General features: G+C 45.4%; 1 protein-coding gene and 2 pseudogenes across 1 annotated transcript in view; 1 reads left to right on the top strand and 2 right to left on the bottom strand.

The window, feature by feature from the left end:
* Window positions 1-2,145: 2,145 nt before the first annotated feature.
* LOC100433786 (putative uncharacterized protein ZNF252P-AS1) lies at window positions 2,146-2,913 on the bottom strand (annotated as a pseudogene).
* An 80-nt stretch (window positions 2,914-2,993) lies between these two features.
* The window catches only part of LOC103891419 (zinc finger protein 252-like), a 30,208-nt gene continuing 21,214 nt past the window's right edge, over window positions 2,994-11,987 (top strand). The window contains 3 exon segments of the mRNA XM_024250781.3: window positions 2,994-3,083; window positions 6,138-6,304; window positions 11,398-11,541. Coding sequence (XP_024106549.3) covers window positions 6,181-6,304; window positions 11,398-11,541 — 268 coding nt within the window. The 5' untranslated portion in view covers window positions 2,994-3,083; window positions 6,138-6,180.
* LOC103891418 (transmembrane emp24 domain-containing protein 10-like) lies at window positions 10,446-11,116 on the bottom strand (annotated as a pseudogene).

Raw genomic sequence — 11,987 nt, 5'->3', positions numbered from 1 at the left:
CTGGAGAGGATGTGGAGAAATAGGAACACTTTTACACTGTTGGTGGAACTGTAAACTAGTTTAACCATTGTGGAAGACAGTGTGGCAATTCCTCAGGGATCTAGAACTAGAAATACCATTTGACCCAGCCATCCCATTACTGGGTATATACCCAAAGGACTATAAATCATGCTGCTATAAAGACATATGCACACATATGTTTACTGCAGCACTATTCACAATAGCAAAGACTTGGAAGCACCCCAAATGTCCAACAATGATAGACTGGATTAAGAAAACGTTGCATATATACACCATGGAATACTATGCAGCCATAAAGAATGATGAGTTCATGTCCTTTGTAGGGACATGGATGAAATTGGAAATCATCATTCTCAGTAAACTATCGCAAGGACAAAAAACCAAACACCGCATGTTCTCACTCATAGATGGGAATTGAACAATGAGAACACATGGACACAGGAAGGGAAACATCACACTCTGGGGACTGTTGTGTGGTGGGGGAAGGGGGGAGGGATAGCATTAGGAGATATACCTAATGCTAAATGACGAGTTAATCGGTGCAGCACACCAACATGGCACATGTATACATATGTAACTAACCTGCACATTGTGCACATGCACCTTAAGACTTAAAGTATAATAATAAAAAAAAAGAACACAAGCGAGTGACAGTGCACAAGCTATTAAGTGGCCACAAAAATGGAGAAAATGTTAAAAATATGTGAATCTAGGTAATAGTTACCATTTAGTGTAGGCTATTTAGAAGTTATACATAGGCTAAGAAATTTAAGCAGCACCTCCCAGCATTGCTAAGAAGTTGCAGCTGCGAGCTTATCTCAACCTTTCAAGCTTATCTCTGGCCTCGCGACTCCCGCATACTTCTGTAATTCCTGTTTTCCCTTACCCCAGCTCGGTCCAGCTTCAAGGTTGACTGGTCAAGATAACTAAATGTAAGTTTTCTCAGAATTGTCACAGGTTGAATAATTTACTGTCTTTGTCTGAAACTTGTATCCTGCCTTGTTTTTCACGCTTCAAACGACATATAAGCAAGCCTGCTTTCTTTGTCTGGGTCGGTAGCCATTTTGGGCACGAGCCTGCTGTAGGCTCAGGTGCCCAAATTAAAGTTCTCTTTGGTCTCCAACTGTCTCTTTGTCTTCCTTGGCTAAAGTCTTACTGCAACAGTAAGTGCTCACTAAATACCCCTAGTGAGTTTGGGATCAAGGGAGTAGGAAAGCAGGAAGAAAAGAAATAGCAATCAACAGGGGAAGTGAGAGATGTTGCAAAGGCCGCTCTCAGAACGGACCCCACTATCCTTAAAACAAAAGGCCGGCTTGTGCCAATGGGCCAGAGTGGAACAGTCATCCCATGGAGTATACCTGGAAGATTCCTAGGTCTTCTGCACGAGTTGCCCCTAATGCCCACAGTGTTTCTAAAGGAGAAGGCAGGTACGTGGTACTTGGGGCGGCCATCTGTGTTAGCTAACTGCCTTTATCCAAAGTTAAAATAAACCTCATGTCTCTATGACAAGCAGGTAATTACAACTTGGAGCCAGCCATCTGCTAAACTCCCACAGAGACAAGGAGGGAAGCTATCTTCCTTGGCCTTTATATTTCAAAGAAATCACTCCAAGGTCCTTAAGAAAGACATTCCTGGTTTATAAAACTGGCAAGAGGCTTATGCAGCTTTTTAAAAAATTTACATACGTTTCAAGAGGGCAAAGAAAGATTTTCCTATTACAAAGTTTTCTAAAAGAAATGGTCTTAGTAAAGGGAAAGGAGTGTCTCTTCCCTTGGGCACCATGAAAAATCCAACTTTTAAAAAAATATTTAGGGCCGGGCATGGTGGCTGACACCTGTAATCCCAGCACTTTGGAAGGCTTAGACGGGTGGATCGCTTCAGCTCAGGAGTTCAAGACCAGCCTGGGAAACATGGCAAAACACCACCTCTACAAAAAAATACAAAAACTAGCTGGGCAACGTGGTGGGCGCCTGTGGTCCCAGCTACTCCGGAGGCTGAGGTGGGAGGATCGCTTGAGGCCAGGAGTCCAGCCGTAATTGCGCCACTGCACTCTAGCCTGGGAGACGGAGAGAGACCCTGTCCCGACCCCACCTTCAACCTCCCCCCCAAAAAATTAAAGAAGATTTAGTGTGGTGGCGCTTTGCTTGTAGTCCCGGTTACTCAGGAGGCTGAGGCAGGAAGATCGCTTGAGCCCGGGAGGTCGAGGTTGCAGCCTGGACGACAGAGCAAAACCCTGTCTCTAAAAGATAAAATACTCTATGGCTCTTCCCACAACTGCTCATTCTCTGACATCTTAATGCTCCCACTGTCCCACTGAAGACAGACTGCTTTCCTTTCCATTCTCGTAAGTCCTCCCTCCGGGCCCGTGCTCCTCACCTTCCCGGGTCGCATCTGGCCTCTCCCCTCACTCCGTTTCACCCCCGCCCGCCGCCCGTTCAGCACGCGCGTCTCAGCACCGAGCGGTTTGTTCTCGAATTCCAGCTCCACCGGAATAGGTCTGAAACCTCTCTGCGCCTCGGCTTCCTCATTTAAGCGATGCCAGCAGCCTTCTCGAGGGGGCGATGAGGTCAAAAGACTACAGGTGGGAAGTGCTAGGTGCACAGCAGGCGCGAGCTGGATTCTGAGCTTGGTCACTACTCAGAGGTGGGGGAAAAGTCGCCCGAGAGAGGGGGACAGTGCGCGGCGAGACATCCTAGGTCAGGAAGGGCGGGGTCCAGAGCACGTAGAACAACCCCCGGCTGAGGAGCGTCCGCAGGAACGCTGGGTGTTGAGGTCCCCTCCTTCGCAGCCGCACGCCGCCGGCGGCACCTCTGCACCTGCGCCCTCTCACCCGCAGATTCCGCCAAGGGCTTGTACGGACGTAACCAGGAAGGAACAGGACTGCCGGAGCATTGAGTACTATCAGCCGCCTAGAGCGGACCCACGAAACCTGGAATTCAATTGGTTGGTGAGCTGAAGGGCAGGGCGGAAGTTCAGATTAGGCATTTCCGGTCCAGGGGGTTTGGCTCCCCGCGGCACGGGATTTAGCGTTCGCGCTCCTTCCCTTCCCGTGGTGGAGCTGAGTGAGTCCCGAGCTAGGGCGCCTGGTGCGGAGGTGTCGGAGTGGCGCTGGGGCGGGCAGGGACGGTGCTGGGGTTCTGAGAGGCCTAAGGACGGGCCCCGCGGCCTCAGTGACCCGTAGAGGACGCGCCGAGGGCGGCTGCGGGGTGCTGAGCGCCCGCTTTGTGTTGACCGACGGGCGGGCAGGGCGAGGGTGGTGTGAGGCACGAGTGGAGGCAGCGGGGCGTGCAGGTCTACGGGCTGTCGTCCACGCTCCCGAGCAACACTGAGGCAGGGAAGCCAGATGGATAAAAAGGTCTCGCAGAGGAAGGGAGTTTGGGCAATGTCCGGGGATGAGCTGAATTGTGCTTTTTTTTTTTTTTTTTTTCAGAAGAGAGAAAAGTGCATTTCATTTAGCAGGAATGTATTTATTGAAAGGGTAAAGCTGTGAGAGAGCTGTGGTGTGAAGGAGCTTTTGTTGTGGGGAAGGAAAGGAACAGGCAGGAGATGATATCTCACAGATGCGCTGGAACAAGCTCAACACTCATTCATTTAGTAGGCACTCGGTAAATGCTGACTTACTGATTAGGACAATTGAGACTTAGTATTGTTTGCGGTTTGCTAATACTGTGCTGAGCATTTTATACATATTCTCATTTAACTCAATATAGTCACTTAAGGAGTAGTGTCAATCTCATTTTATGGTCTGTGGAAAAACTCAAGTCACTTACCTGAGACCTCTGCATTAGTAAGTGGTGGATCCAAGGTTAGGACTCAGTCCTATTCGAGTCCAGAGCCCATGCGCCTAACAGCAGCATTACATGCCTGCCACATGCGTTTAGGAGTGAAGGCAGAGTACATTAAGAGGTACCGCTAGTGATTCACAAAGGGCATAAGCAGCAGGGGCCAGTCAAAGGCAAGCCCTGTCTGAGGACTGGAAGATTCCCTCTGACCAAGGTGTGCCTCAGCTGGAGACTGTGAAGACATCAATGAGCTTGTGTTCAGCAGCCAGTTAGAAAGTCTGTCCAACAGAGGCTTAAATAATGAAGATGAGACAGTTTGTTCCAGAGTTTGTTGTGAAATGCCAGGGCTCTAGAATGTGTCTCCAAGGTTCTCTTGGCTTTCCTTTGTGGTCACTCCATTCCCCTTATTTCCTTTCAGATGCCTCTTAGCAAACTTCCCTTAGCATCTTGGTGACGAGAACTGGGCCTTGCGGTCACCTAGAGCCGAAGGAAAAGGGCGCATTTCCTCCTGAACTAAACTAAGGAATTTGTTTATGTGTAGAGGGCTGTGGGGAGGTGACTTGCTGTGTATGCTGAGGCCAATTGGGAAGGCCTTTATGGGAGTGACACATGTCACTGCTAAAATAAAACCAGATTTGTGGTTTTAGATGTCATCTGTGTACTGACAGTTTTCAGTATATACCCAGCCAGCCCAACCTCACTCGTGAATTTTCAACTTGTATATCCAAATGCCCTAATTTTCCATTTATAAATCTAATAGGTATCTTAAACATTACTGTATACAAGACAACTTTTACATTTAATCCTTCTGCAGTCTTACTCTTTTGAGTATATGGAAATTTCATAATTTCAGTTGCTCAGGCCAAAAATCTTGGTGTCTCGTCCTACATGAAATTCATCTGCAAATCCTATTGATGGTACCTTTGAAATGTATCCATAATCAGGCTGCTTCTTGTCGCTTCTGCCACCACCAGTCTGGTCCAAGACATTCATTTCTAGCTGGATTGTTGCTAGAACCTTCTGATTGGTTTCCTATTTTTGTTCCTTACCCCCACCCCATAGTCTATTCAAAGCACCCTCAAAGCAGCAGCTGTAGAGACCACATCTGAGGTCATATGACTCTTCCCAGACCTTCCAGGCACGTCCCAAACATTCAGAATAAAACCCATAGCCCTAAGGCCTGCAAGGTACCCACCCCAGAGGGTACCCACCTCTTTTACCCTCCCCTAGTCTGTTTGAGCCCCTCTGGCTTCCTTGCCCATCCTTGAACACAGGTGTGCTTGCATCTCAGAGCCTTTGCACTTGTGCCCTCCTTCTGCCTGGGATGTACCTCACTGATAACCACATGGTGCCTACCCTCGCTCCATCCAGATCTGATTTGTTGTCACTTTATCGGAGGTGTCTTTCCTGGCCATCCTGTGTAAAATATCTCCTACCACCAGTCGCTGCCCTCATGCTGAGTCATTAATTTTTTGTATCCTTTGTCATCACGTGACACCACCTGGCGTTGTGTTTGTGTGTCACGCATATGTGTCAACTTCTCCATTTGCTTATTCACTGCCTTAGCACAAGAGCCTGGTCCGCTGTTCTGGGCTGTTTGCCCTCTGCGCAGGACCTCATAGGTGGGCCTGGGAAATGCAGTCCATTGTCTCTCCTGGCCAAGTGCACCGCCACGGTCCTGGCTTTCACATGGTGGCCTCAGGATGCTGTCATCCCAGGGGCCTCAGGAAGGCCTCTCTTGAGACATGGAGAGGTATGGCAGGAAAGTGGGGAGGGGATATGGTCTCAGAGAGCACTGGCTACTTAGTTCATCCACCTTTCCTGGGGTGTTCAGGCAGCTCATAATTGGGTCTCTGCTACCACAAAATGTCTAGGCTTAGAAGTCTCAGAGCACCTGTGGGGAGCAGAAGGTTGGTCAGGCTCCATCACCCTCCTCTCCCTACAGCTCTGTCCACACCTCAGGACAAGCTCAGAGACCTAGTGATGGCTGTCATGCAGCTCCTTCTTGGTGGGCTCCAAGTGAGTGGTCCTTATGGAGACTCTCCATGTGACCTCAGCCTTTTCTCGGCAGGAGTCTGTCTATAAAGGGCTGGTCCCAGAGGGTGGACAGCTCCCTCTCTCCACCGAGGTCCTTATTTCCTGAGTTCAAGTCCCTGAAATGTACTTCTCACTGTTTTACTGTCCCTGGACCAGGTACAGTAGAGGTCAGGGTTGGGGCACACCAAGATGAGCCAATATAGTGTCTGCCTTAAAGAGTTCACATTAGTGGGGAAGACAGGTACATGTTCCCTGAGGGATTTTACCAGTCCTGAGCCTAATGTCTTCTCCCTCCAGGTCCTGACATGGGGGCTGCATCAAGATCTTGTCATTCCACATCATGGTTTCCTTTGAGGACGTGGCTGTACCCCTGTCCCAGGAGGAGTGGGACTGTCTGATCCCTGCTCAGAGGGGCCTCTACAAGGATGTGATGATGGAGACCTATGGGAACCTAGTCTCACTAGGTAAGTTCCCTCCCTGGGGCTCAGCTCCTGGGCTTCCTGCTTCTTAACCTTTAGGATCAAGCTTGGGGCTCAGAGGCTCCTCACTCCCTGGGCCCAAAGACCAGACCTTTTGACCCTGGTACCATGCAGGTCTGGTTTGCACAGAGAGGGGGACAGGTGGTACTGGGACCCTCCTTGATTTTTTTTTTAATAGGAAATGTCTCACTCTGTTGCCCATCCTGGAGTGCAGTGGTGAGACCATAGCTCACTGTAACCTTGACATCTTTGGTTGAAGAGATCCTCCTACCTCAGCCTCCCAAGTACCTGGGACTACAGGCATGGGCCACCATGCCTGTCTTATTTTATTTTTTTAGAGACAGAGCCTCTATATTGCCCAGGTTGGTCTCAAACTCCTAGCCTCAAGGAATCTCCCACCTTGGCCTCCCATGCCTTTCCAACCCTCCCTGATTTATAGAAGGAGAATATTATTCATTGCACACCTAGTACATCACTATCCCCTGAATTAATCTTTCTGCATATTGATGATCAGTGGTAGGATACACAGTTTATAAATGAACCTGAGGCTAACAAATACTGTCACTTTTCTTAAGTTTACACAGCCTATTGGTGGCAGATCTGGGATATGGATCTGTTCAGTTTCAGAGCCCTGATTTCCTTTCACTGGAATGTGCTCTTCCCTTTAGCCTTTTTTTTTTTTTTTTTTTTTTTTTTTTTTTTTTTTTTTTTTTTTTTTTGGTTTCTGCTAGCCTTTATTTGAGAAAATTTACACAAAAATCCCCAATGCAACTTTTACAAGTGAATCTGTATAAATCCCGTATGCCTCTTTCCCAAACTGGAAAATGGCTTTATGACAGGGGTCCATGACAATGCTATAATAATACTTAAACTGCATCATTCTCATTTATATTTTACAGACCATTTTGGATAATATGCTCAAAAATGGAGGAAAGCACATAACACCCCTGTTTTTAAAGATTATTTGCTCTTGTATCAGTCTTTTGTCAAAGGCAAATACTTTTACTTCTTGGATAAAACCAAGGTATAATATCAATTAACTTTTAAACCAAAAGCACAAAATGTCCCAGTTGATAGTTTTGGCATGAGTAAAGGGAAAGGAGATGAGAGAATGTCAACTCCTACAAAGCTTAAGTTTAGGGTCACACTTGGGAACAAAAGCATCAACAAAACAAAATATTCTCTTCTCCTGTCTTCTTGACATTTTGTCACATCAGAAGAACATAACTAACAGAGTAGCTTTCATTGCTCCTAAAAAGGGGAAAGGCAGCAGTCAGAAATAGGAAAGAAAATCTTGTTAGGTTAATGGTACATGATAGAATTTCACATTAAAAAGTTTAATGATGGAGGATGAGTGTAGTGGCTTACACGTGTAATCCCAGCACTTTGGGAGGCTGAGTTCAGCGGATCACTTGAGGTCAGGAGTTCAAGACCAGCCCGGCTAACATGGTGAAACTCCATCTCTACCAAAAATACAAAAACCAGCCAGGCATGGTGGCATGCGCCTGCACTCCCAGCCACTCTGGAGGCCGAGGCGGAAGAACTACCCAAACCCAGAAGGTGAGGTTGCAGCAAGCTGAGATAGCACCATTGCACTTCAGCCTGGGTGTCACAACAAGACTCTGTCCCAAAAAAAAAAAAAGTTTAAGAATGGATCTTAACCCACATATTATTTTCTCTACTTGGATGCACCCTCTGTAACTTAGTATATGTAATACTACATATAGACTTTCTCAACATCTGCTGCCTATGGTAAGGATCTGCAGCTAGGTTCTCAGAAGCAGTACCTACCAATTCTTAACAGCAGGTGGCAATGTTTTACAAGTTAATGACAGAACTATTTTATGCCACGTGAGAGGAAGATACAAGGAGTCAAAAGGGGGAAAAAAACAGTTTGGGGTTCATAGTAGCAGGAATATTAACAGAATAGCCTGAGATTTTAACAACATAACTCATTCTCTCTTCCGCCTTTGTACTTTATCCAGGTCAACACATCAGGGTTCTCTAACAATTCCAGTATTCTGCTTCTTTACTGTAAGATACATGTAATTCTTGCCACTGTGATTAAATAAGCCCTGTGATAGCAGGGTTAAAAAGAGATTACAGAAAGGATAAACTCCTACCTACTTTCTTGAGAGATGTGGGAAAGATTTCAAGTGACAGCGTTTTTCATAACTGTTTATAAATATGGTCATTTATATCCACATTTTCTCTTATTTACATTAGTTTTGGCCCTTAGGCACCTCATACTCCTACAGTGATTATTGGCTTTGCTTTCATTGGCTTTGTATTTTTAAGCATTTACTCTCTTAATGGCCCTCCTAGATATCTATTTTATACATCATATTTCTTAATTCTCTAGATGGAACACTGAAGGACAGGAATAAAGTAAGTGACTGGCCATGCAAGAAGAGTTGGAAATTTTACTTATTTTTCCTTGGTAGAAATTATGTTAAAAATTCAAGCAACCACATATCTAACAGAAGAGTTTTATCTAGGATGTATAAAAAAACTCTGAAAACTCAATAGTAAAAAGAACAAATGACCTAAATAGAAAATAGACAAAAGACATGAACAGACATTTCACTGAAGAGGATGTATAGATGGCAAATTAGCACATGAAAAGATACTCAACATCATTAGCCATTGGAAAATGCAAATTAAAACCACACATGGTATCATTACACACATCTATATGAATGGTTAAGATAAAAAATAGTAGTAATATCAAATGCTGGTGAGGATGTGAAGAAACTGGATCAGTCATACATTGCTGTATGAATTGTATGAGTGGCTGTATGTGAAAGGTACAGCCACTCTGGAAAAAAGAGTAAGGTAGTTTCTTACAAAAATATATGTGTTTACCACACAACCCAACAATTGCCCTTTTGAGCATTTATCCGAGAAAATGAAAATGTATGTTCACATAAAAACCTGTACATGAATGTTCACAGCAGCTTTGTTAGTAAGGGCAAAAAACTGAAAACAACTCTTATGTCCTTTAGTAGGTGAATGGTTAAGCAAACTGTGGTACATCCATACCATGGAATACTACTCAACAATCAAAAGGAACTGCCCAGACTTCACCACGATGCAATATATGCATGTAAGAAATCTGCACTTATACCCCCTGAATATATAAAACATTTTTAAAAGAAAAAAAGGAAGAAACTTGATACATGCAACAACTTGGATGGATTTCAAGGGAGTTATGCTGAATGAAAAAAAGTCAACCTCATAAGATTACATTCTGTATTATTCCATTCATACAACATTCTTGAAATGACAAAATTACAGAGATGGAGGACAGAACAGTGGTAGCCACAGGTTGGGGTGAGGGGATAAGAAAGGGATGTGGCTGTGGCTGTAAAAGGGCAGCACAAGGGATCCATGTGATAGAACTCTTCTGTCTCTTGTGATGGTGGTCACATGAATCTACACATGTGATAATACTGCATAGAATTAAATACACATACATGAAAAGTTCAAGCAATCGAGCACAAATATTTTAATTGTCTAAAATGACATTTTCTTTAAGAGTTATCTACAGTTTAAAGCTCACTTTTATGAAGTGTCACATCCATCACCATTTTAAGAGACATAAAATCATGAAAAGATATCACCAGAAGCTACGTAAACATTTCAGCTAAGGGTAAAGAGAAAGTTAAGGGTGTTTTCACAAGGAAATTGAAAGAAGGCAATCTGAATGAACTCAACATGGTCACACAAAAATCTTGGTAAAAGAACTAGAATAGAAGCCCAAACTGCTGAGCAAGTGGGAGAAGAAAAGAAGACTTGGTACAAACAGATCACACAAGGGAACCCAGGACAAATGCTGACTTTGGCATTATCTAAGTAACCCTTTTTTTTTTGTCATAGGTGACTCTGATAATAGACCTATTGTTGCAAAACCAGTCAAAATCCTACCAAATTAAAAAGAAGTCCCTCATTGACTTGTTGGGTGTAGGTGGTACCCCATGTCCTTGCACACCAAAAGAGATAATTTCTGGCAAGAAAGCTCCAACATGCCTTGATGGTGCTGCTGGTAGGATAACTTAGGCCAGGCACATCCCAGCGATGTTCTGTTGGCTGAGGTAAAAGGTGGGAGGAGAATATGCCTTATTCATTACTCAATCAACTTCGTAGCCTTGAAGAAGCATCACAGGTAGAAGACCTGCCAGGTGGCTAGTCCAATGAGGCAGAACATTGAAAAGATGCTGAAGTATAGGACCCAAGGGTTTGTTGACTCACTGGTATCACCATCTCCTCTTCTCTCTTCTTCATGTAGGCAAAACCATTAACAATATATTCTGAAAGGTCTTCTAGGTGTCGCAGCTTCACCTCTAATTGTTTGAGCTTCTCAACTTTTGCAATCTCTTTGTAATTTTTCACCTCCACTCCATGCTTCATGTCTAGGATCACGAGTTGGTCAGGTATCCGCCCTGTTCCCTTGCTCTCAAAACACACTTCAAACATGTCATAATCTTCAGTGGTAAAGGCAAATTTCCCCTTGGTTGCATTCTCTTTGTAGTAGAAAATATGGCCAGCAGAATCTGTGATCTTGAGGTGGCTGCACAGGCTGCCAGTGCTGCCAGACTGGTCAGAGATCTCATATGTGCCAGTCACCAGTAGGTCCTTGTGGATCTCCTCACAGAGGCACTTGTGAGAGTTAATGGGCAGATGGAAGGAGATGGCGAGGACCAAGCTGGGGCCCAGCAGGAACAAAAGCAGCAACGCCGACAGACAAGGGCCATGCCGGGCTGGTGGGCCAGACAAACCAGACATGGTGCTGGAGACTCATTCCCCCTTTAGCCCTTCTGCTGGGGATCAACATCCCCTACTATGAGTCCTCTACCATGGTGTGTTCAGGCCCCAACACTGTCCTATCTATGCCCCCCATCCCCCTGAAAAGCTAGTTTTGACCTTTCTTCAGCTTAGGCAGAGGGCTGTGTCTTTCTCCATGGTTAGAGACCAGGTGGCAGGGAAGGACACAACCAGCACAAAGACTCAGACCACGGGTCCATCCTGCCCTCTACCTGGGATGAATTTTCAGGTCTTGCTTCCTTTCTCTGGAGCAGGACTTCAAGCTTCCAAACCTGATGTAATCTCCAGGCTGGAGCTGGGGGACGAACCATGGACCCCTCACATCCTGAGAACTTGGGGGAGCTGGAGCTGGAGGCACAAGAGAGAAGATGCGTCTGCCCCCACTCTCTACTTCTGTGGTAGGTGCTGCAGCTTCACTCACGAATCCCTTCTCTACAAGCTACAGACAAATCTCTTGTTACCCTCAGGCCTTTGCTTTCCTCCTCCTTTTTCTATCTTGTCCTCTTTCCTTGCTGTTATTTGCCCCTGTTATCTGTCCATTAAGTAGGTTTGTGTTTTATTTACCCTAGAAAATGCTCTTTCAGCCAAAAAAAAAATAGTTCAAGTGTCTTTCCCTGGCAGCTGGCTCCCAGTCCCCTCACTTCCATGTCATCCACTCCTTAGGCTGTTTGAGAAAAATGCTAATTACATTTTTTCTCTGCTCTGACACCACAGCAACAATCAACAAAGATTTCATGACCAAATGTATGGAGGGTTTTTCCCATGCTCCAAGCAGCCCTAATTCAATTCAATTCTGGTGCTCTCTTGGAGATAGCCTCAGATCCCACAGGCTGAGGGCTCAGTC

This window comes from Pongo abelii, chromosome 7, assembly GCF_028885655.2.
Source record: "Pongo abelii isolate AG06213 chromosome 7, NHGRI_mPonAbe1-v2.0_pri, whole genome shotgun sequence".
Taxonomy (NCBI): domain Eukaryota; kingdom Metazoa; phylum Chordata; class Mammalia; order Primates; family Hominidae; genus Pongo; species Pongo abelii.
Note: the sequence above shows the minus strand (reverse complement) of the source record. Positions and strands in the feature narration are given on the sequence as shown.